Genomic DNA, 25176 nt, shown 5'->3' with positions numbered 1-25176 from the left:
CATAAATGAAAATGATTATTAAATGGCTTTGTCACTCACTATTCACAATATTTGGTTTTTTCAAAATCATAGCTGTTATAAATGGGCTGGTTGTAAAATTTTGATTGCCCGCTAAGTTTTTATACCGATTTATCCTCCTTAGGTTCCTGGAGTACTTCTGAGGGAACACACCTTTTGTTTATCATTTATTATCTTTGCCGCTCTCCCTATGTGGCCGACCTTGTCACAGACAAACTTTTCATTCTCTACATGTTTGTGCTGGTGTTATCATCTTTCTAGTATTTTCTAATAGTTATTATCATAACGAGAGTAGTCAAAGTAGTCATCATATTTCAGGGCACTTCTTGCCCCCTCTGCCCCTCTTCGAAGAGGGCAGGAGGGGCAGTTGCCCCTCCAGCCCCCCTTGTGTAGGCGCCCCTGAAAGTGAGTGAGACAACCTTCATTTGCCGAAAAGTTCGACGAAAAAGCACCCACTCATCGCTAAAAATCTTCGATTTTGAGAAAAAACGTTGTTTAAAATTTCATTTTACAGTAGCTCCTTTCAATTCCTAACCACGTGCGCAAATCTTAGTAGGTGCGAAGGAGAAAATTGAAAACAATACTCGCGCGTGTGCAGCTCGTGTTATTTGGGACTAAAAGTATTATTGTTTGGGGACAAACGTTTGATTCACAAGTTTGGGAAATTGGTGAGTTATTTTTTAATTTTGTTTGGAATGAGTTACTTAGATTTTGGTTGAAAGAACTTCTTCATTAGTTTATACAGCAAATTAGTACCTTTCTCCTAATGTGGTAAGCGCGTTCAGTTAACTTACCCATATATGTGGAAAAGATGATAAACCATGGTGATGCTTGAATAATGCTACTTTTAAATAGAGAGAGGCTTCTCGAAATCTTTGCAGACTGGCAGTGTTAGCAAGAATACATAGCAAAATAATGGGTACATCAGAAGATGCTTTCTTTCTCTAAACGAGCTCAAATTTTATTGTTTTCTTTTATCAGAGAAAGCTTTACACAAAACGTTGCAACTTTTCTTATTTCAGCATGGCAAAATAGCGGTATTCTTTAACCTGCACTTTTCAATTTTATTTGGCAAATCTTGCTTTTCTTAATTAAACAATTAAAGCTTGAATTAAAACCTGGATTTTACATGTAACTTTGGTCAAACTTGAAAAGCAAAATTGAATCTAGTGTGACAAAAGTGAAGCTTATTGAATTTCAATTGGTGAGAGTTAATAAATTTTACCTACAAGTTTTATACCATTTTTTAAGCTCAATTTCATGCAGTAAAAAAACGTTTAAAGAGAAGGCAACTTCTTTATTTACTTTGACTATATGGGTAAACCTAAGATTTCAGTGACCCTTGCTTAAATATTTGAGTCACTCTGTTGAATGTATCAACCTATATATAAAAAAATGACGATATCTTAGGTTTCCTACCAGAAATTTGTGACACTTAAGTTGTTTCATGATAAAGTTTCACTCTTACTGTGTCTGATAGGAATGAGTCTGTGTATGATTTTGTTTCAAATCTGCAAGAATTTTTAAGGAAATCAAAAACCTTCATATTTGCTATTTAGCCTCTTGATGCTAACATGAGTATATGTCTAAGAAATTTTCATAGAATAAATCACAATCAAGGTTTTTGTTACCAAATATTTAATTTTTGATTTAAATGTGTAGAATTTGCATTGTTTGCAGACTGATAACTCAATCAAAATTGAACCTGCCTGTTATTGACATCAGCTGTTTGTCACTTTCAGATTTTCACCGTAACTCCCTCTATCTTTATGTTTAATTAGGCTGGTCAGTTATGGAAAGAGAATTATCAGAAAATGATGAAGAAAGCAAAAGTGGAATCAAACTTGAAAACTCTGATGGATTAGGGGATGTAGTTGTAATAAAAGCTGAGCCAGTTGGTAAGGACCAGTTCCCACTCTAGTCAGTATAACCTTTCATGTAATTTTTTACTCTGGCCACTTCCATTCTCCAAGAAAAAAAAAATAAAAAATGCTCAATGAAGTAAGTAGATTGATGAGGCCATGGTGAATTTCAGACATTTTTGCAACAGTTGTAGACCATTTCATCATTAACCCTCAAAACCCAAAATAATGTAATGAAAATTTGAATTTTCCCACCAAAGCTCCTAAATGCTTCTAACATACTTTCAAATTTTATACTATTCATGTTCTCAATAAGAAACTATCAATGCATGCCCCACTGTTTTTCATGCCAAATCCCTTATGTTGTCAGGCCATTGTTATTGCTTCTCATCTTACCTGCTTTCCATAATTTGCTCATAATGAATTCAGTAAGAAAGGTAGAAACATTCTGAATTGTTCTGTTATTACATTAAATTACCAAAGCCTTTGCAGTGCTGACCATTCTGCTATTTATTGATTTGCTTATCACAATAGCAATTAACCCACACCTCACAAATCACTTTATGTTCATTATTTTTTCCCTTTTATATGTAAATAACATGTCATATTCATAACATGAATTCAGTTAACTAACAATGCATCATATCTTCCTTTATAGATAGTGAATTTGGAGAAAGGGAAGAATGTCCTGGAGGATCAGGGAATCCAGCCATGGCCCTGTCAATGACAGCAACATCAGTAAGATCAAGATAAAATAAGAGAGCTAAGATAGCCTAACTAATATCCCTCTATTTACCTCCCTTTTTGCATCCTGATTCTCGATAGAATGGGCTCTGTTATCCGGAACAAAACCGCCATTGACAAGAGCAAGCCTTGTCGAGGCGAATGAGTCGTTGCTCTTACATTTCTATCATATTTTAGTACAGTCTCTAACTACTTTTCCTTTACCAACTTTCATGGGGTTTTAGTTAGGCTATCTTAGTTCTCTTATTTTATCTTGGTGTGACATTGTGATTTTTATGATAACTTGACTAATAGACCATACAATCTTACAATCATATACTCGCAGTGTCACTAATCAATTTAGGTGAAACCATAGCTCCAGAGAAGAATACAGTTAGGGGTTTTGAAAAATTGGCTGAAGGTTTTTTGCTTGGTAGATTGTGACAAATATTAAATGTTTTTCAGAATGAGCAGTGAAATGTTTGATGAATTTCTCAGTAGGGGTGTACCGGATCAGGATTTTCAGAATCCGGCCGGAACCGGATTTACCGGATTTCTTCGTGGAATATCCGGCCGGATTCTACCGGATAATCTGACCATTTTTAGAATTTTCAGTAATAAAAAGTTTTGAGCCACTTTGCGAAAAAATGTATAGCGAGAAGATCAAAGAGACCTATTCAGGGTTGCCAGATTGAATTTACAAACGAAGGCTAGACTGGTGAGCAGTTCAAGCCAAAATGCTCATAAAAAGACCAAATCAAAAACTCTCCCAAGAATCCATCGAGCAGGCACTGGTTGTATTTCTACGCTTGTGCCTGTTAGATAATTTCTTAACTTTGATAAGAATCTTACTTTTTTCCAAAACCCTTTGCTAATATCAAGATAATATTTAGGTTAAGTGATAAAATTTGAAATTTGGTTAGCACTTTGTAGTTAACTACTAATTATATTTATGAATGTAGTAATTACTTATTAATTTTGGACGTCTGCTGAAAAGGCCAACAAGGTCAAATTTAAGTAGTAAGCAATTTTTCCAGGCAATCTAAATCTAAAAACCAAAAATGAAAAATTTGGCCTAAAAAGCTGATCTGGCAACCCTGGACCAAATCTGTGAATTATATCATCCAGTCTTCCTGTTTCGTGATGACGAGCACTTTCATTTCAAATCTGTTTTCAAGGCGCTTGTTTTATCATCGATATTGTTTAGTTCTGGAAAATCCATTTTTAATCACTGTATGAAGGGAGTCTGACTTGGTTTTCCAAATTTTCTTAGTTATGATTAAAGTTCTGGAAAATCCGGCAACTGGCCGGATTTCGGAAACAAATCCGGCCGGAACCGGATTTTCAAAAAATAAGCGATCCGGCGCCGGATTATCCGGCCTACCGGATATCCGGTACATCCCTATTTCTCAGCTGCCAACAGCGATGAGAGATTCTATTCCACCACATATCAAGTCATAACATAACATGGAGACATTTGAGACAAAAGGTTTTAGCACCTTGCCAAAAAGACAAAAGAAAAAACCTATCCTTTTTCACTGAAAAACTGGTCCAACTTGCATCTAGGTAAAAGGGAAATTATGACAGATGGTCCATTTTTAGCTAATGTTCACAATCAATTTTTTCATCATTTAGGTGAAAACAGACATAAATTGGGACTGTATATTTCAGCCTTAAAAACTTCCCATTTTTCTTAGATTTTATGCATAATGGTATAATGTTGGTTGTCAGTTATTTTAAGCCTAGTTTTGATCAAACTTGGTGAGAATTGCAAATTAAGTACTGAAAATTGTATAAAGTCTTTTTCTGAATTTTGTAGCCTACTTACCCATCTATGATATCTTCATCTATTGGGAGAGGTTTTGATGGAAATGACACTGCTCAAAATCTACAAAACAATGGCATATGGTCATCAAATAGAAAAAGTCCATTTGAAAGATTTAGAGATCAGGTATGATTGTAAATACAATGACAAGGACAGTATGGCACTTAATCCAGCTGCCAATCTGTTGTTGTTTTATAATAATCAACAATTGTTCTTAAATACTGAAAAGTTTCATTTACTGTTTTTATTGATAATTGGTCACTGTCAGCTCTCAGTTCTTCTTATCATTACCACAGAATAGGAATTAGGCAGAAGGGGAACTCCTGCCTATCAGGTGAAGCCTGAAAAAACTTGCGTAAGCGTTTACTTATATGAGGCTAAGCATGTATCTGTCGGGGAAATTTTAGAAAAGAATGAAAGTAGACAACTTTTTTGAGACGAAATGCTCCATGATAGTGAACAAATTCAATTGTGTATCATAATTTGTTTATATCTGATTAATGAATGATAATTTGTCATGGCTAAGTTCGTCAACTGAAATCAAGGTTAAATGGGAATTAAGAAATTCTTTTGTTGACTCAGGCTTCAAAAACAACAAAGGAACCAACTAGAGTTACCTTTCTGCCTATTCCATATTCAGTGTCATTGTATAAGCTTTTAGCGGATTATTTGAGAAAAGAGCTAAAGTCATTTTGCAAAAATCTCTTGCCTATTTAAGAAGAGCTTGATTATGGGATCTTGATTAGAAATGCCTGCTATGAAAGTTGCTGAGGCCATGAACAGAGCCCAGCAATTTTGCATTTTTCTCTACACAATAAGCTTCGTTAGCTAGGAATAATTTGAAGTTAAGACCTGCTTTGAGTGTTTTACAGTTAAAATCTACTGTCTCAGACTCCAAAAGAATGGGAAATTTATTTCAAGAAGACAGATTGTTAAGACATCAAATTGTTTATCTTCTTTAATGTATCATATATTTAAACAAAGAAGAAGCAAAAACATTGTTTAAAATAAAGAGGGTTCGAATTAGCCGGATTCAAGATACCCAATCTGAACTGTTAAAGGCAGTATTTCATGCTGCTTATTGGCTATTGTTTGTTGAATTTCGAAGGTCCTCAAAATTAGAGAAGCGGGACAATTTAGTATAACTGATCAATAGAAAGTAACAGACGTTCTTTCTTAACAAATGCAAACTCACTGAAATATGAATTTAATTCTTTGTTTCGGTAAACCATCAACGGCGCAACACACCGTGATTTTCTGTGACTATCACTTTCTTTTGCAACAGAAATATAAAATTATTTAGGGTCCTCTCCATAACACGAGTGCCTGAGTGAGTGCAAGTGGATATTTTCTCTATCTTATATATACATAAAATGTACTCAGGTGCACCCGGATAATGCATTTTTTCTTTTTTGAGCTTTATTTTATTCCAGTGCAAATCTAGCTGCATTTATCTTTTAGTTATATGTAAATTTCTAATTGGAAAATTTTGTTCTAAGTGATAAATTTTATATCTTGACTTTAATTTTTGAACGAAAATCCCACAGAATTCGTGGTAATTTTTATTTTTACCACACAAAGGGCCAGAAATGATTTTGAATGTAAATAAAGCTAGTATTACCATCACACCCATCTCATAATGCTAATTAAACCCTGTCTGAGCACGAAATCACGTTTTCATGGCTTCATGGTGGCAAGTTTCACTTGAACAAAGTTTTAACTGGTACCAGTACAGGTACTTGTGAATACCTAGAGGTATGAACTCTACCTACTGGTAGGCATTGTTGTATTTACTAGGTCTCAGGTGGCTTTTTAATCTTTCTGTAATTGAAGCAAATCAATCGTAGCGAGTTTTGATTGCAAGATGAGTAAAATATGTTTCAGCCAGGTTTGTTAACTAGCTTTTAAATTTGCTCAAGGTCCGAAGTAGATCATAGCTGATTGTCTAAAACAGTTATATATTTTTTGTATTCTGTTGCTAGAGTGAATACGCTGTGTTGTTTTGGAAGGGAGTCAGCTGGTTATCAGACTGCAATCTCCTTGCGCCGTGCCAAGTTTTGTTAAAGTTCAAAAAGTTTTATCTTTGCATGCGCTAGTCTGTTCATTGTGGGTTCAAAGAAACAGCCCTAACATTACATCCTTTACAAGTTTGATTCTTTATGCTAATTCACGAATCAACGTACGCAAAAAATGCTGAAAAATGTCGATAGTCTGAAATTCCGCTCTGCTTTTCAGAGTCCTCTTCAAAATTCTAGTAACACATTTATTTTATATTAGAAGAAAGAGTTAATGAACAGTCGGGTTCTATAGAGGAGCTGCTAAACTGAGTTCTAACTAACGATATGGTCTAATATTAGCAGCTTAGAGGAAACTATAATTTTCAAATTTGCAAAGAGAATATGATGAAAGCGTGAGTAGTTAATTTTTGCTGTAAATATTTTCAGAATTTTTACAAATAACTTCAATCAGTATTTAATCGTTTGCAGGTTCTGAGTTCAATCAGAGTGGAGTTCCCCGATGCCAGTGAAGATGGCGCATACCACATTGCCGCAAGAAGATGGAATATGCTCAGTGATGAGCAACGTAAGGTTAGCCTCTATTTACACGTAAATTACATATAGATTACATAACATATAAAGGGTGTTACATTTGAAAAGAATGAGAAATATTTTCTATTTTATCCTAAGCAATGTTAACTTAGGAATTTTGGTGAACGTTCTGAAATGGAAATGTTATGGAGCAGAAAGCTCTCTGTTTACATTGGGATGCAAACGGAGCAAAGCAACTGCTTAACATTCCCATTTTCTTGTTAGTTTTGAAAATTTTCCAAACCAACCTCTTGGCATCCCACTATTTAGAACAGAATTTGCTTGAATATTATTCAATTGCTCTGTGCTACCACATCCCTGTGTGAAATGGTTGCCTTTGAACTAACAGGCTCTCCTTTGTAGACACAGGGTTAAATGTACAAATCCATTCAATACTATAATTGTAGAAATTTTTCATTGAGTTTTTATATCTTAGGCTGTTTTTCGAAACTTAAACTATTCTTTTCTGTTGCGTCTTTTAGACATTTGGTTACGAAGAAAATGCCAGTCATATGCCACAGAAGTTAAGGGGTGTCCATTATGAAGTTTCAGGTGGGAATCAATTGTATATTCTTTACGTATTGTCTTTCTGAAGTGGTATTTTTAAAATTAAGCTAGATTTCCTCACCCTTACGATGTAAAAGAACCTTATCTTGGCATGTTTACCTCTTAATATCACAAGAAAATCAGAGAAAAACGAATCTAAAGAAAAATCTTTCTGTTTCTACTTCTTTTCTGTTTATGTGTTGGTACGATAAGTCTGTTCTATTGATCCATTTGAATTGTCCATATAACCATCATCTTTTTTTAAGATAGTGCCTTTGATGATTCCGAATTTTCCAAAGAAATTGATGATTGATGCCAAACAACCCAGTTCAGCTGTTTTATGCCGTTTCAAATATTATTCTACCACATTAACACTACGAAAATTGCCCTAATGGGGTTCTTAAACGAAAGCATTTTGCTTGATCTTGAAAAATGCGAGAGTGCACATTTTCAAGTTTAAAAATTGGTGTGAAGTTTGGTTATGCTTACAATTTCTATTCATTAGATGAATTTAGCTGAAGCCCAGAAAACCCCAGCGTTATGTATAACTGTCTTTTTTTAATGTGTGTACAATTTCTTGAATCGTTTTTTAGATGAAATAGACGAACGCGAGTCTCCAAGCAGTGATTCAAGAGGAGAGACTGCCAAATTCGGTCGTTGTACTTGGTGCAAAAATTATGGCAACCTGAACGATTATTCGACGAATCTTCAAGGGCGTGAAATTTATTGCACTGGCCTATGCTCTAAAAAGTGCTTTGAACAGGCGGCGCTGAAAATAATTAACGTAGAGACTGGATATGGACTTGAAAGCTCAGTCTATTCAGAAAGTACACCAATACGCACCAGCATCAACCTAAGTAGCCTTAACAATGAGCCAGTTATCTCTAGAGGTGAACATTTGGGCAATTTTGCAAGGACTCATAATGACGGAAGTAGATCTGGAGTAGAAGCCGCAAGACCGAGCACGGAAGTTATACGGGACAAGACTGTACAAAGACCACAGCCTAAAATGGACAGGCCAAGCTCTAGTTTGCAGATAAAAAGGACAGGTATGATCAGAGTGTCAAACATTTGATAAAAATATATCCAGAAGAGCAGATGTGCTCCTCAGTAACCAGTAAATGTTGCTACTTGCAACGGAGTTAGACAAACTTGGTTCAAAGGCATGTTATAGGCAAAAGTGATATGTTGTTGGCAGAAGTTACTTCAGAGATATGTCGTAGGCAAAAGTTGCTTCAGTGATATGTCGTAAGCAAAGGTGGCTTTAGAGATATGTCATTGGCAAAAGTTTTTTCAGGGATATTTTGTTGGCAAAAGTTGCTTCAGTGATATGTCGTAGGCAAAGGTTACTTAAGAGATATGTTGTAGGCAAAAGTTGCTTCAGTGATATGTCGTAGGCAAAAGTTGCTTCAGTGATATGTCGTAGGAAAAGGTGGCTTTAGGGATATGTCGTAGGCAAAAGTTGCTTCTGTGATATGTCGTAGGCAAAGGTGGCTTTAGGGATATGTCGTTGGCAAAAGTTGTTTCAGGGATATGTCATTGGCAAAAGTTGCTTCAGTGATATGTCGTAGGCAAAAGTTATTTCAGTGATATGTCGTAGGCAAAAGTTGTTTCAGGGATATGTCATTGGCAAAAGTTGCTTCAGTGATATGTCGTAGGCAAAAGTTGCTTCTGTGATATGTCGTAGGCAAAAGTTGTTTCAGGGATATGTCATTGGCAAAAGTTGCTTCAGTGATATGTCGTAGGCAAAAGTTGTTTCAGTGATATGTCGTTGGCAAAAGTTGTTTCAGTGATATGTCGTAGGCAAAAGTTGTTTCAGGGATATGTTGTTGGCAAAAGTTGTTTCAGGGATATGTTGTTGGCAAAAGTTGCTTCAGTGATATGTCGTAGGCAAAAGTTGTTTCAGGGATATATCGTAGGCAAAAATTGCTTCAGGGATATGTCATTGGCAAAAGTTGCTTCAGTGATATGTCGTAGGCAAAAGTTGTTTCAGGGATATGTCATTGGCAAAAGTTGCTTCAGTGATATGTCGTAGGCAAAAGTTGTTTCAGTGATATGTCGTTGGCAAAAGTTGTTTCAGTGATATGTCGTAGGCAAAAGTTGTTTCAGGGATATGTTGTTGGCAAAAGTTGTTTCAGGGATATGTTGTTGGCAAAAGTTGCTTCAGTGATATGTCGTAGGCAAAAGTTGTTTCAGGGATATATCGTAGGCAAAAATTGCTTCAGGGATATGTCATTGGCAAAAGTTGTTTCAGGGATATGTTGTGGGCAAAAATTGCTTCAGTGATATGTCGTAGGCAAAAGTTGTTTCAGGGATATGTCGTAGGCAAAAGTTGTTCAAGGGATCTGTTGTAGGCAAAATTTGTTTCAGTAATGTCGTTGGCAATGTTTATTTCGAGATTTTGCAAAATATTATCAAGCGATTACGCCCATTGAATTATTACCAGCAGTTATTTCGTATTTGTTAGGAAGCTACTGATCTTTCCTTCTTTATAGATACCCCTTATCGAATCGCTGAGAATGCTTTCGATTGGACCAGCTACTTAAAGCAAACTGGGTCAATAGCTGCTCCGTTGTTATGTTTCAGAATGGTAAATAATCTCAGTTTTTTTCGTGAAATGAAACTTTAACCTCCTCTAACTTGTATTTCTTGTTATGAATTTTAGGATTTATGAATTTGTGATAAGCTTTTGGAAAGAATTTTGCGATAAATCAGTGAGAGACCTATAAACATTAAATCCTACATTGAACCTGTAGCGCATTGCACCAAGATCCCCTTGGTCAAATCTCAGATGTAATATTTAATGCCCATGACATGAATTCAAATAATCATTGTCACTTGTTATTAAACGGGAAGAATATTTGCAAACAGGATCTGCATAAAAGCAACTCTTTCTTCATTAAAACTTTTGGACGGCTCAATTAAACTATCTTGAGCTACAGTAGGCCGACCCCTTTATTTTACGGTTTTTTCTTTGTAGCTTCCGTTTTTGTTCATTAACTGATTTTTGATATTCCAAAGAGCACTGAAGTGACACATGTAGCAATGAGCTGGGACCACGTTTCTTTCCTCGATAAAAATGCCACAGTTTTCGAAGGAAAAAGCACCCCTTTTATGCGTAGTTATACTACACCTATTTTCAGATGTGCTGTATTCTAAGTAACGTAACTGCCTTAAGCGTAACTGCAGTTACAAAATCTTAGAAGGTTACGAAAGAAGGGTAGTGGAGATGTCGTATTCTGAACATTTATGGCCATTTTTGAGAGTTTTCATTATTGTGACTATTTGAAGAAGGGATTCATATCTAGAACTTACCAGGATTGGTGAATCGTTTCTAAAGCTTACTTGGAAATAGAAAGATTTCAAACATAAAAACCAATGTATCTGTTTGGCAAAACTTGAAAAGTTGGAACAAGCATTTTTTTATCAAAGACATTAAAAAATTGTTTTTATACTTTCCCAATTTTCTGCTTATAAATTTGTCTTTCCGTTTCTTGTGTCTTTGAGATTTGTCTCTCTGCCATAGCAACGCACATCATCGACCAACACGTTTCAAGTCGGAATGAAGCTCGAAGTTAAAGACCCGAGGCAGGACTCTGTTGTGTGTATCGCAACAGTAGTGACGATCTGGGGACCGCGTTTACGGTTACATCTTGACGGCTGTCCTAAATCAGAAGACATCTGGGTTCTCTGTGATTCGAGTGAAATACATCCGGTCGGATGGTGCGAGGGAAACAGAGGAGTTCTTCAGAAACCTAAAGGTACCAGTATCCCCTTCTATGTATAATGATTTAACTTTACTAAGGGCCTGTTAATATGAGCAAATTTATCCTACCTCGCAGCTCTATATGGAGAAAATCGCTTCACCTTCCACCAAAATTGAGATCGAAAATATTTAAGAATTCTACTTCCCGTTTTGATGTATGAGCTAACCAAGAACGCCAAAATATGTGTGTGGCTGTTATCATAGTTTTTATATATTGGCGCAAAATTTTTTTAACCTAAGTTAAACATTTTTAGTCGATTTATGTTTTATCGGTCTCATCGCAACTTTGTGTTTGCTGTATTGGCCAAAATAAATCTGCAAATAAGTCTTTCGTACCGCCAATTTGAAGATGGCACGAAATCGCGCAAACATAGCATACTGAAATACTTTTCGTCCGACAGTCTTCAGGGTGTAAACGTCAGATAGCGATCGAAAGTAAGCAGAAAATTTATATCCAAGTGTGGTTCGAAAGTAACATGATTGGAAGAAAAACGCGTTTGATTGGTTATCTTGTTGTAACATGCTATGTTTCCTCTATGTCGTGCGATCTTCAGATAGCTGCAAGTAAATGTTACATTTTATGATGAGATTTTAACGCTATGTCGTGCCATCTTCAAATATTTACAAGGAAAGGTTACATTGTTTTATGTAAAGCGAGATCATGATTCTTATATAATCGTAAATTTGACATTGAAAAAGTTCTGTATAGTTTACATATACAAGCAAATCGATGCCATAATTTACAGAAAGTTTGGTTTAAGATGTCTTCAAATGTATACATGATTAAAAACTAAGTTGCAATTCTAAAGTTTAATCTGTGAAAATCCATGGAAATTCTGCACAGTTTTCAAATGCAACTGGATCAGCTGGATCAGAAAGTTGGGTTTAAGATGTCTTCAAATTTATACATGATTAAAAACCAAGTTGCGATTCTAAAGTTTAATCTGTGAAAATCCACGAAAATTCTGCACAGTTTTCAAATGCAACTGGATCAGCTGGATCAGAAAGTTGGGTTTACGATGTGTTCAAATTTATGCATGATTAAAAACCAAGTTGCGATTCTAAAGTTTAATCTGTGAAAATCCACGAAAATTCTGCAAAGTTTTCAAATGCAACTGGATCAGCTGGATCAGAAAGTTGGGTTTACGATGTGTTCAAATTTATGCATGATTAAAAACTAAGTTGCGATTCTAAAGTTTAATCTGTGAAAATCCACGAAAATTCTGCACAGTTTTCAAATGCAACTGGATCAACTGGATCAAAAAGTTTGGTTTAAGATGTGTTCAAATTTATGCATGATTAAAAACCAAGTTGCGATTTTAAAGTTTTATATGTGAAAATCTACAGAAATTCTGCACAGTTTTCAAATGCAGCTGGATAAGCTCCATAATTTTTCTTTAAATCAGAGAATGAGTTTAATCTTTGTTTTTCTTTGGTGAAAAAGGCCACAGAAGTAATTTTATATATACATTTACGCACCGGCTCGATATTGTATGTTTTAAACCAGTATTGCGTGTTACAAAAATTATTCGGTCATGAATATGTTTTCGACGGTATATGCCAAATTACCACCCGTACAAAATTCTACATTATATGTTGTACACCAATAATAACGAAAATTAAAACTTTTATCTGAAAACGAACTTTTGATAATAATATTCAAATTCATATACATATCAGTAATTAAAATGATATCTTCTGTTTCTGACAGGATTCTCTGTAGAGGTTGCAAGTTATACTGAATATATAAAAAAGGCATTGAATAGTGCAGAACTGGCGCCGATGAGTGCATTCAAAAGCGTAAGTCAATAAACTTGTTATGTTCCCTAATACTGGGTTACATTTGTAATTTGTCTTTATTCCAATGTTTATTTTGCTTCAGCATTTGTAGCATTCAAATCAAAAATTACGATTAAGAGATCGCTAGTTTTACCTGTAATTTCAATCTTCAAATTTTACCTGTGAACCTATATTTCCGCGTACTTTTACGTTTTGTGAAAATTTATACCCATAAATTCTTATTTCCTGAAAAAATACCCTTATAAAACGGAACATTCCTGGTATCAAAAAGCTATATATTTAGCCGCCCCCGAGATGAAACGGGGTATTCCCCTTGCAACCTTTGAAATCATTTTCTAATCTACTTTTAATGATCTGTTTGCAGGAGCCTTCTCCACCGAAAGAAAACAAATTTGCGACCGGAATGAAGCTCGAAGCTGTTGACAAAAAGAATCCGGCTTTGGTCGGTGTCGCTTCTGTAGCCGAAGTTGACGGTGACCGAGTGCGGATCGAATTTGATGGTTATAAAGGAAGTGGGTATTGGACGCATTTTACCGACCGAGATTTGTTTCAAGCTGGATGGTGTTTTAGCAACGGATATCCTCTGCAGCCCCCGGGTAAGCTCGCAAGGCAAGCAGTATCAGTAAAGGGTTTAAATGAATTTTTGAACTTTAGAAGGGGGGCACTAGTCGTCTTACTGATTTGAATAATCTCTGGACAGCCAATAAGCGCCTAGTTTCGAACACAAATACAAAAGACATAACTTACTGGACAACTTCCTACTGACGAAATGTGGCGAACCTGGACAATATTGCGGAAATTGTTTTGACAGTATAAATTTGAGTCAAGTTTATTGGTACAGAAGTACTGATAAAGCTTTACTCGTCAAATTCCACTGCTTGTATCAGTTGTCGACCGCTTTAATTATGTGTCTTTGTTTTTTCACGAAGCAAAATTGACAATTTGCTCAAAAGTCTTTACCGAAGTAGACATAATGTTGCAAGACAGTCATTCGTTTCTATGAATATTTTTATAAAATTTGATTTTTGCTTTGCTAAGTTTTGCGTTATCTTTTACATTTCAAGGTGTCCAAGTGGTTCGGCCCCAACCAGTGTAAGTACAAAAAAAAATTTCCTACTCTTTTTTACAGTATATTACTTGTGACTTCTTTACAGTATTTGGTTACATTAAGAAGGTTGAATCTATCAGTTGTAACTGCTATGCATGCAACACATGGGCAACGGTGGCACTTCCCACTCGTATTGCCTGCCTGGGCAGATGGGCTAGGGTAATCATGTCTAAAATTGCCATTTGACTCAGAAGACTACCTCACCTTACAAGGGGTACAGGAACTCAGGAACGGAACTTCTTTTCAAAAGAAGTATATGATTTTTGTCAAGTCTTAAAAAACACCTACTTCAAATTGCCAAATCATTTTTACATATGATTGCCAGATTTATGATGTTTGCTTTCGTTGTGCAATGAACACTATTCCCTTTTCGTTGGTAGTTTTAATATAAAAATTCCATATTTGAAAAGACTTCCTTCAAGGCACCCTTCAAACAGTCTTTCTCAATTGACGAGGCTTCTAGTCCAGAAATGAAGTGTAAAATTGTGATTTAGGAAAAAATATGCCATTTCCAATTTCCCTATTTTACCGCCCGGAACATCCTTGCGCCGGTCTTTACCTTCTATATGCCTTTTTCATGAGACCCCCCCCCTCCCCCTTGATAAACATTTATTACAGTAGGACCCAGATACAGCAAAGTCAGAAAATAATTGCTTTATAAAGGGAGTTCTTCAAACCGAGGGATGTTAAACATGATCAAATATTACGGGGACCAGATATTTTGTTCGTTATACGTGGAATCTTGTTTGTGGCTTTGAGTTGAAAGCCAATCTACATTCTACTTCATGTATAAATATATTGACTTTTTATGAATGCTGACAGTAAACGGATACTAACAGAAGTAAGAGATGCAAGGCAGTAAGAAAGTCAACATTCGATATCTATTAAAAATATTATTATTATCATATCTTTATTTTGCACACAACTTTGGGGATGACATTTGCTATTAACACTTCTCTTTAAGGATTCCATACAATAATGTTTCAAGAAATAGCTGCTCCCCAAATCTACGGGAAAAGAAATCCCATCAAATTGCAACAGGTCATGGAGAAGGTATGGTTTGAGATAAGCGTACGGTTTGTGGTAATCCTATGGTTTTTGATAATCCTGCTGTATGAGATAATCCTGCTCTTTGAGATAATCCTGTTGTTTGAGATAATCCTGCTGTGTGAGACAATCCTGCTGTGTGAGACAATCCTGCTGTTTGAGATAATCCTACTTGGTCTAATTGGGTTACACTTCCAAAATTTCTTTGTTTGGGACCTTTTCAGTAGATCTGACATATGGCCAATTTGGCAAAGCATTTGGACTTTTTCCCCATTTTTTACCCAATCAAAGTTGTGAAGAAAACAATATTTGCAGTTATTACTGGAAAATGTTTTGAATCGTACAGCCTCGTTATGTTCGATTTTGAGGTTCAAAGCAAGTCTGATGGCTCAAATAAAGTCATAGGGGCAAGACTTTCGAAAAATGCACGAAGAATCACAGAAAAAATATTTTAATTTTAAAAACCGTGTACCTTGTAAGTTATTCGCCCCTTTGGAATAGTTCGGTAAGTCAAACCGTATTTTGAGTCAAGGAATATATTGATGGACATTTAGCTTGTTTTTCTGCAGTTGATGTGACAGTCAACAGTGGATGCAATCCTGGACCATACTTGGATACAAAGAAAGTGTCTTCAATACCAACGGCATATAAAGGAGACATAGGTGTGGTTTTAAAAGCTATCTTGGAAGACTTAATCCGCTGTGCCTACGATCCAAAAACCGTACTCGGATTCTTAAAGCCCGGTAAGTTGTCAAGTTTGAGATAAGTCTATTGAATTATCAGAAATCAGAGATCGTTTGTGTGAAAGCTTATTTTCACGGAAAGTTTTTTGTCATGTCAAACGAGACATTCGAGTTGCATTCAAACCTGTTAAGATTGACAACCTCATCAAGCGATCATTTGCTTTTGGAAACTCACTAGAAAAGCATTTGTAAAGTGAAAGACTGTTAAAAACAACAGTTTTTGATGTCATGGAACTAGTCTACTGCAATGGTATATCCTTCAGACCCCTCAGGCGCTGTGGTAATGGTCAGAATTAGAAAGACACTATCTCATAGACGTTTAGAACTTCGTCCTATTCAATAATCAAAATTGACATCTACTCATACTTATTTAGATTTTCAATAAAAACACTTTCACGTAATTGTTTCGAATTTTTGTCTTCATCGGCATAGATGATAGTCAAACAAATTAGAAGAAGCTGCTGAATTAGAAATTAAATTTTTAAAATGTCTCTTTTTGTTTTTCTCTTTATATTTATTATACAAACATGCCTTAGTGTCTACAATGGGACGGTTCTAAGATGCATCCCCCACCTTTACAGTTAATTCGATCATCGGGCCACAGTATTTGCATGGGCAAAAAAACTATTTCCATGAGCGAAAGTAAGCCATGTTCTCCTTTTTGCTAATGTTTTGCCCTTTTTCTTAGTGCTTTTTCTTCTTGCCATTCTTGAGTGCAGGCGTTCCTGCCTATCAAGGGGCTAAAATATTATACTGTGCCTAGTCAAAGCTTTCAGACTGTATTATCATATCGTAACCTGCTGGCAAAGCTCACTGAAGAAGTGAACTCTTAATGTTATATGCTTTCAGGTCGTGGCAACATTGTTGTGAATGCTATAGCCGATGGGGTCGTCTACAATTGCTATCTGTCAACAGTTGATCGTGTTTCAACTTTCTGGAAAGTAATGGAACAATTCTGCGACAACTTGCGTTGTTGCACCAACCTCATTAGTGGCTTTGAGTTGCAGACCGCGTGTCCGCAGTGTGGAAGAACGGGGTATGCGAGAAAAGGCCAATCCGTGTCCGTGAAGAGAACACATGATATCTCCGACAAACCAATGGATAACAATCTGTCCGTATGTATCTCAAGTACACCGGACAGTACGGCAGTAGGTGCGTTGGATGTCTCTGAGGCTAGGGTTGAAACGAGAGAGACAGCAAAAAGAAAGAGACGAAATTCAAGTAAGGCAATTCAACAATTTCGTTGTTGTGAAGTATCCTTGTTTTGATATATCATATGCTATATTTAATATAAAAGTGATATGTTGTTCCAGCTGGTTTTAATCGCCCATAAATTGCAAGCTTGAAAATGACCTCCCTTCAACCATTACTGTCTTTGCTAATTTTAAAAAGTAGAAAAACCTCAGGAAAAATCATTCTCTCATTGATTCTTAACGTTAATTCTGCTGTCAATTTCTTGCATAACAAGGTGCCCAAAACTTTTTGCGATTAAGTTTTATGATATTTAAAGGTTTTTATATTGTACAAAGAGTTTTCTACGCAAAGGTCTTATTACATATAATGTTAATTGAAGCAGTACCCACAAGTAGATGAAAGCTGGTTATTACTTTTTTACAATAGTGAAATTGAAAATTTTATAGAATCGTGTTGAAATTTGCAAGGTGTTAAAGTCATGGATCTAAAATTGAAGTGCCGTGTTTATTCGATTATAATCATCTCTTGCTTATAATTATTTTTGGAACGTTCTACTGCGGTTTATAACCAAGGGCGGATATAAACGAGGGCGGCTTGTAAACGAGGTCGCCATATAAACGAGTTTGGCTTAAAAACGTGGGTGGCTTGTAAACGAGGGCGGTTTATAAACGAGAACGACGTACATTACATTATTCTGTCAAGCTTTCCTGCTAACTTGATGTTGAGGATCATTATGTAGACAATGAGGAAGAAATACTTCTAGACGCTATGGATGATCCCTTGCTGGACGATATTGCTGTGGGTTGAACTTCTAATGTTGATTCTTTGGTTTAAGTACGCAATAAGGTTTTTATCCGTTTGTGTGTCCTTCATTTCAAACCAAGCACTTCTGGTCTTGTGGGTGCTGCTTATAGGCAAGGGCGCCTTATAGAATGTAAAGTGTTGTTTAAAAAAGAAACAAGACATCAAGTTCTGCTGTTGCTGCAGGCAGCACAGTCTCTGCTTTTTGTGGGACTGTAGTTTATAAAGAATAAATGTTGTCTAACTGCTGATATATTCATGTTTCTTATGTCATAATGAATCATATGAAAAAAGAAAATGCAAGAATTCGGTAAAATCTGGATAAGAAAATATCATTTCTGAATTGAACCTGTTAGTGAAAGGTCGGCCATTGTCTCAGTAGTCTTTTACTTTCATATCTTCAAACTTGTTTCCAACTTTCAACTCTCAACTTTTAATTGATATCATATTTATTCCCAATTTTCCAGCTTCCAACTCACAGCTTCCAAATTCCAAACTCCTCCCTATCTTTACAACTTCTCTCCCTCCCATCTTCCAGTTTATCTTCCCATTTTCAAACTTCTACACAATTTTCTACCTTCTCTCTTCTAACTTCTTCGCAGATTCAAACTTCTCTCCGACTTCCAGGTATCTTCTTCCAAGCATCAAATTAAAAGCCTCTCAACGTCTAACTAACGTCTAACTTTCTGATTCTTATTATCCCTAATTATACATTTTCCACACCTTCCAACTTATTCCTATCTTCCAGGTAACGATTTTACAACTTCAAACTGATCTCTTTCCATTTCCCAACATCCCAAGTTTCACCTTTTTCAAACTTTCAACTCTTTTACAACTTTTATTTTCTTTCCAGCTTCAAACTTCTTTTCACTGGTCAATTAACTTCCTCACAGCTCCAAGTAACATCTTCCCAATTACAAACATCACAATCTCTAAGATTTACAATTTCTGTTGCTGCAGTAAAGATTTTGTACAAACTGCAAACAAAGGAAGTCACTCTCATGATCACTTTATAGCATGAAAAAGCAGCCCAAAATGAATTCTGAGATATGGTTTTATCTCAATCGTAAGATGATTCCTTATTTTCCCAATAGCTAAGAATGCAAATTCTTGATTATGCCAACGATCAAGCCCACTGTTATCATACTTTTTTTCAAATTTTGCTTGAGATTACTGCATAAACTCTCTCTAATCCGATCAAAAATAATGAAATCCATAGTTTTGTCTTTTATCACCTCTAGGTAATGCTATTTTTCTTATTTTTATATTTAAATTCTCTACTGGACGATAAAAACAAGTGGATTTAATTACACCACCAAAAATACCAATGAATTGGTTTACATCTTGGTCAGATATCAAAGAGAATTTCCTTTGAGATTCTTACTGGATGCGTTTCACACTTATGATTTCCTTCTTCACAGCGTGTGTACACGCAGGTTATTTGAACCAAACTTCGTCATAAAAACTGCTTGTTTCCTACTTCCATACATTCCTTATCAACTTTTCCTTTTTCATAGCTTTCGGTATATTTTGATGTATGCATTTCTATGAATAATCATGTTCAACGGAACCAGCATATCCACACGTTGACATGGTCGGCTTCATTTACCAAAGTTTTCGCCTTTGAAAATGCATTTTACTAGACCCAGTAATCTGGCGCCTTCAAACATCTTTCAAGCCGTCTGCCTAAGTTCGAATAAATGTTTTCATAATGCTAACCACGTTTTTGTGAAAATGTAAGCTATTGTCTTGTTATTTAGTTTCAATAAATTTTTGTTTTTTTGGCTTTAAAAGCAACAATTTTGAAAATTCGCTGAATACCACTTGACAAACAAAATTCTTAAAAATCGAAAAAGTTGGTGATCAATGAGAAATATTGTTAAAGTAAAGGATCAGTAAGGGACCCCATAGAGGGGTGATTTATGAGTACAATTCGAAGCATATCTGCGAGGTAATTTTTACTTTCTTTGTTAATTGTTATTTCGCATGTTTTTCAGTTTTATCACACATTACCACATCACCTCGATCTTGGTCAGTAGAAAATGTTGCTGAGTTTCTGGAGAAAACGGATTTAAAGGATTATGCAAATATTTTTCGGGATAACGTAAGTTTTACTGACGTAATCATATTCAGCAGCTGATTATTATTGAATGGGCAAAACTTGTTAGTGCCTTTTGGGATTTTTGGCCATAAGCTTTATGAATTGTGTCGGCAGAGGACCTCATACACCTGTTTACAATGCAACGCAGGAAAATTGTAAACCTAAGTTTTGAGTTTCGTTGTTAAGAGACCCAATGCACCAGAAGCAAAATTTTTGCATAATTTGCAGCTAAGAATCGTCACAAATATCTTATAAGAACCACATAGGTGTAATACATAGCTTCCCAAAATAGTTGTTTGGAAACTGGAAAGCTTAGCTTATTAAGCAGTGACCTGGTATTTTCTCTCGATGTGAACAGTTCTTGTGATTCCTACAACGCTCCTCAAACTAGGTGAACGTTTCGTCATGCCAGGGGCTGGAACCCCTGATTTTTGGGTCTTTAGCCGGCGACTCTAGCCACTGAGCCACCCTCACACCTTTGTATGATCAAGGAATCTCGATATTTTTTTTTCAGGGGGCTCAAAAATATTGTGTCCTGAGGGCTCCTTAAACACTGTGTGATAAGAGAACCTTTAAATGTCTATAGGTCACAAAATAATCATCTTTAAGATACCTTTCAGTTTCTAGCATCATATATCCATGACACTGAAGTTTTGAATTGAATCTGGTCTTTAAAAATTTAGCTTTTAATCGAGCAATGATCAGTCCACAGTAAGCTTTTGTTCCTTCAAACCTTCATTTCGATGATCAACACCTCATTTCTAAACAACAGCTTTTTTAGCCCTCCCAATACTATTCCTAAGCAATTCAGACTTAGGCATTAATTTAATGCGAGGATGGCTCAGCTGTTACAGGCGCTGACTACAGACCCATGGTCCGTTGTTCGAGACCTTGGCATGTCCAAACTTTGCCAGCCCTCTGTAATTTCATGCGTAGGAATCACGAGGTGTGGTCATATCGAGAGGAAGGACCAGGACACTGTTCGGTAAGCATAAGCTTCTCGGTATCCTAAAGACTACCTTCGGATGCTTGGTAGAGACAAATACAAAGACCTAGGCATGGCATGCTAAGTTTAATTTCCAAACTGTGTTGCATTAATACACTCCTGTAACTGCAGTTTATATACATGTTATCTCTCTTGATTATTGGGCAAAACGTTTTGTACCGAAAATCTATTTGCAAGAAGAAATTAAATGCTTTTGCTTTACGAGTGATGCAGATATCTTTCATTTCTTAGGACATAGATGGAAAAGCCATGCTGTTGTTAAAAAGGGACATTGTGATTAATTACATGGGCCTTAAAATTGGACCAGCTGTCAAATTGCTAGATCTTATTGATGAACTCAATGAGGCAGATACTCACTTTGGGTGATAAAATCTCGAGTTTCTTACCCTTTGCTGCGAAGTATTCATACAAAATCCCGTCAAACCATCTTTTATTCCGAAAATGAAATTTTTTTAAGATTTTTAAGATTCTACGTAAGACCTTATATTTTGAAATTTTGAAAAAGGTTTCATTATATTGGCATTGGCAAGTGACTCGAGATGTTACAATTGCGTTTGCATTCAATGACGAAATCATAATATTTTAGTCAAAAATGTCATTTTCGTTGTATCCTCCTAATTGTCTTTGAAATGCCGTTTTTAGAAGTAGCTAAAAGAAACCATTGTACACATTTCTACAAGCAAGTTAAGTTTATTTTTTGTGCATTTTCATACTTATTTTTGATACTTTCGTTTTACACTAATAGCTCTTAATGGCTAAACATGTTCTTCCCAATATTCCTCTAAAGAGGCGTTTTCAAGGTTTTAATGGACTAAATTCAACTGGTTTAGTCTAAATGAATCGTTTCGTCCTCTTTTGAATTTGTCTACACACACCATTATGAGCCGAGCTTTCCATCAAATCGTTTTTTTCAGTTGATTTCATTGTTTGCCTACATGTGAAGTTGATTTAGAACAAAAGACTATTACCCTCCAAAGTATTAGGGCGACCACCCCCTGTCTCTCCCATGCCCCCCCCCCAAGTGTCCACCACTGATTCGAAAACAGGGTCATTCACCCTTAATTTTGAGCCTGAACAAAGGATATGAAAACCTTCCTTTTCGTGTCAGACTTTCTTGGCAAAAATAGAGTTCGGGGAGAAATGGAAACAGTTCGAGTAAACATGAAACGACGATCGCGTTTATATTTTTCCAGAAATGCTCAACTTCAAAACAATAAGGCATTTTTAGGTCTCGAAATACGAAACCAACTAAGAACCTTTGAGTACTAAAACGCCAAAATTTGGATGCTAAATTAAGAAAATTTTAGTACTTAGTGCTGATCCAAGATCCTTATAGAATAAAAAAAACGTGTATACGATTTCATTATGCTAGTGATCATGCTATGTCATATATGACGACATAAAGATAAAGATTTTATAAACGGTTTGACCGTGATAGCATATTGAAATCCGACTGAAGGTGAAAGGGTTCATCCGCAACCATATTTGCAGGAAAACCCTTGCAACTTTTTTATCGTCAGAATCTACAATAAAACCGCAAAAATATGGAGCACGTTACCCAGACTAAAATCATGAAACTTTGTGACTGAAGTTGTGTGTGTTTCCCAAAACGAGGCTGTAAGCTGAATAAACCCAAAGCGAGGGTTTATTGTCTTTTAATGGTTGGAGTTATAACATTGATCTCGCCGGATTTTCAATGGTTGAGTAATGACTTCACGCCCAATTTCAATGCTTATCGTTAGCAACGAGTTTTTTTGTCTTTGTTTGATTTAAAAAGAGCCGGCCAAATTCCCATAGGAAGAGGGAAGCGAAGACAGCAAATAAGGGTTGCATTTGTCTTTGTATTTTGATAATTATAGATCTTTAGAATTCGGCGAGCCTAGAAACTCCTTTATCGCGTAATATTTGAAAGATTGTTCATTTGGTGGAATGTTTTGCTATAGATGGTTTTAGACTTCAATGGCTATTGCGTCTTAACGCTTCCTGAAAACTACAAAATGGATAAAAATCTAAAAAATTCGAGCGACTTGTTTAAAAAAGTGCAAAGAATCAATGATTCTCTCGAGTCGAGTTTGAAAAGACAAACTGGCTTGATCGAAAGAAGGAGAAGTTTGGCAGAAATGGAATGGAGAGAAATTGCAAATGCACGCAAAAGTATTGACATCGAGTTGTCCAAGAATCGCCGTTCATCCCAACTTGCAGATGTTGCTTGTGATCCTCCAGTTGTTTATCCAGCTGAAAATGTCAAAGAACTGAAAAAAGCATCTGTAGCTCTTGTTCAGTCAAAAAGAATGTTTAGTAACGCGATTGAGAAAGCAAAATCCTTTGCACTGCCTTCAGCTGGAAATGCAGATGAGATGCACTTAGAGAAGAAGAAGTTGAATGGCCTTTTTATGCCAAAGTCAATTTATGAGTGTAGCACTGACCTGAAAACAGCAAATCTTCACAAGCAAGAGGAATTAAAGCCATCCGAAAAAGTGCGTCTTTATATTCAGCATTTAGACGATGTTGAAAAAGATGTTCACGAGGATCTGGTTGAACAAACGGAGCATTGCCATCTGCAAAATAGACAGTCGTTTGAAGTCCTCAGCACAAGCCGAAATAATGGAGAGTTAGCGCCCAAAAAGAAATTTACGCTAGGAGCTGATGAATTGAAGGATTATGACTCCTGCAAACCAAAAAGCAAGTTTATAACGAGAAGACATAGCGTGCTTGGTGTATCCCTCAATATACCAGTTGCTATTGCGGAGCCAACGAAATGCAGACGTAATTCGATTGCTAATAATGTAGATTGGCAGATCTCGCCAGATTTTCGCCATCGGAAAACAGGAAATGTGCCAAGGAAGAAAATGCAACTCGGTATTGATCAGACTGATGCTTTGCTGGACAAAAATCGAAACTCAAGAGAAAAATTTACTACTATGCGAAGCGATGCTACCTTTCGTAATCGAAACAATATTGGAAGATCTGTCGGCGGTCACAACCTGTTGAGACGAAACTCACTTCCAGAAATCCGATCAGCAACCCCAATGTTTTTGGGTGATATAAAAAGAAACTCTACTTTTCTACGTTTGGATGAGATCTCTTCAAGTGATGGCAGATCCTCAAGTTTAGCAAAGGTCTCCTTCGACTCCGAAAAAGACTGAAACAGTTTTTTGCAACAAAATTTCAGTGTATATATGTAAATAAAAGTATACAAAAGCCTACAACCACCTTTTTCATGCTTATAACGCTCATTAGGATTAAGAATTGCCCATAGTTTATTGTTTTGTGTTTACCTTGCAACTTTAGTATATAAAACGTGCCCTGTCTTTCTCAGGCTGTTTCTTAACTAATGAAATCATGTTGCGTTGTTAGCCCATATTACAAATAAGAGCGAGATTCAATTTCTTGGGTAATAAGAAAGATGCAAAAGGCTTTAATTTACCCAATAACGTACTAAGGAAATAGGCCTGGCTCCGTAAAAGTACCTCGTCTCGTGAAATTAATGGTGCTCAAAAGTTCAAATTTGGAATCAAATAATATGGGGATATGAACTTTTGTTCCACATAATTTTACTAAAAAGTTAGTTTATTTCAGTATACCTTTTATCATACCTTAACAAGAAAAATCTCTTAAGATATAAAACATACGAGAAGAATATTTCGAGTTCTAAATAGAAAGGGAAATCAGAAAATGCACGCTTTGAACGCAGAAGTCAAGCCTGTTGAACTCTTGGTGCCAGTATGCCTTAGCAAATTGCCATAATTTTGAAAAACTAGATTTGGTAAGCCAACCATCTTTATACAAGTAATCTTCGAAAAAGAGAGTGACCCCCCCCCCCCCCTAATAAGGGAATCTTTTTGGTTCAATATATTCACAGCTTAATTAATTTTTGTCACTATTAGCTAATAAAATGTTGAAAAATAGTTTACTTTATTATATTGCACTGAAACTATTTTATGATTACTCGAAGGTGTTTTACTAGAGAGAATAGTACACGGCCTTTCTAAGATTTCAAGAATTTTTTATTTCCAATTTTTTTCAAATATCCTAGCAGGTATTTTCA

The 25176-nt window shown here is 36.0% G+C and overlaps 1 protein-coding gene across 2 annotated transcripts; it reads left to right on the top strand.

The window, feature by feature from the left end:
• Positions 1-564: 564 nt before the first annotated feature.
• LOC135685199 (polycomb protein SCMH1) lies at positions 565-21864 on the top strand. Of its 2 annotated transcripts, XM_065201041.2 has the most exons (17): positions 565-686; positions 1800-1916; positions 2539-2618; positions 4423-4554; positions 6915-7016; positions 7499-7568; positions 8156-8611; positions 10058-10152; positions 11089-11323; positions 13040-13128; positions 13493-13724; positions 14193-14220; positions 15201-15289; positions 15853-16026; positions 16876-17247; positions 20019-20125; positions 21360-21864. In XM_065201041.2, exons 2-17 carry the CDS (start codon positions 1811-1813, stop codon positions 21492-21494), a joined length of 2502 nt encoding a protein of 833 aa, XP_065057113.2. In that variant the 5' UTR covers positions 565-686; positions 1800-1810; the 3' UTR covers positions 21495-21864. The 2 variants fall into 2 exon arrangements, with proteins under 2 accessions (XP_065057113.2, XP_065057114.2); XM_065201042.2 differs by lacking the exons at positions 565-686; positions 1800-1916; positions 2539-2618; positions 4423-4554 and adding an exon at positions 4561-6316.
• Positions 21865-25176: the final 3312 nt, after the last annotated feature.

The sequence above is a fragment of the Rhopilema esculentum genome, chromosome 15, assembly GCF_057945365.1.
Source record: "Rhopilema esculentum isolate cy_ngs chromosome 15, ASM5794536v1, whole genome shotgun sequence".
Lineage (NCBI taxonomy): Eukaryota > Metazoa > Cnidaria > Scyphozoa > Rhizostomeae > Rhizostomatidae > Rhopilema > Rhopilema esculentum.
This window is presented reverse-complemented; position numbering and strand designations above follow the sequence as displayed.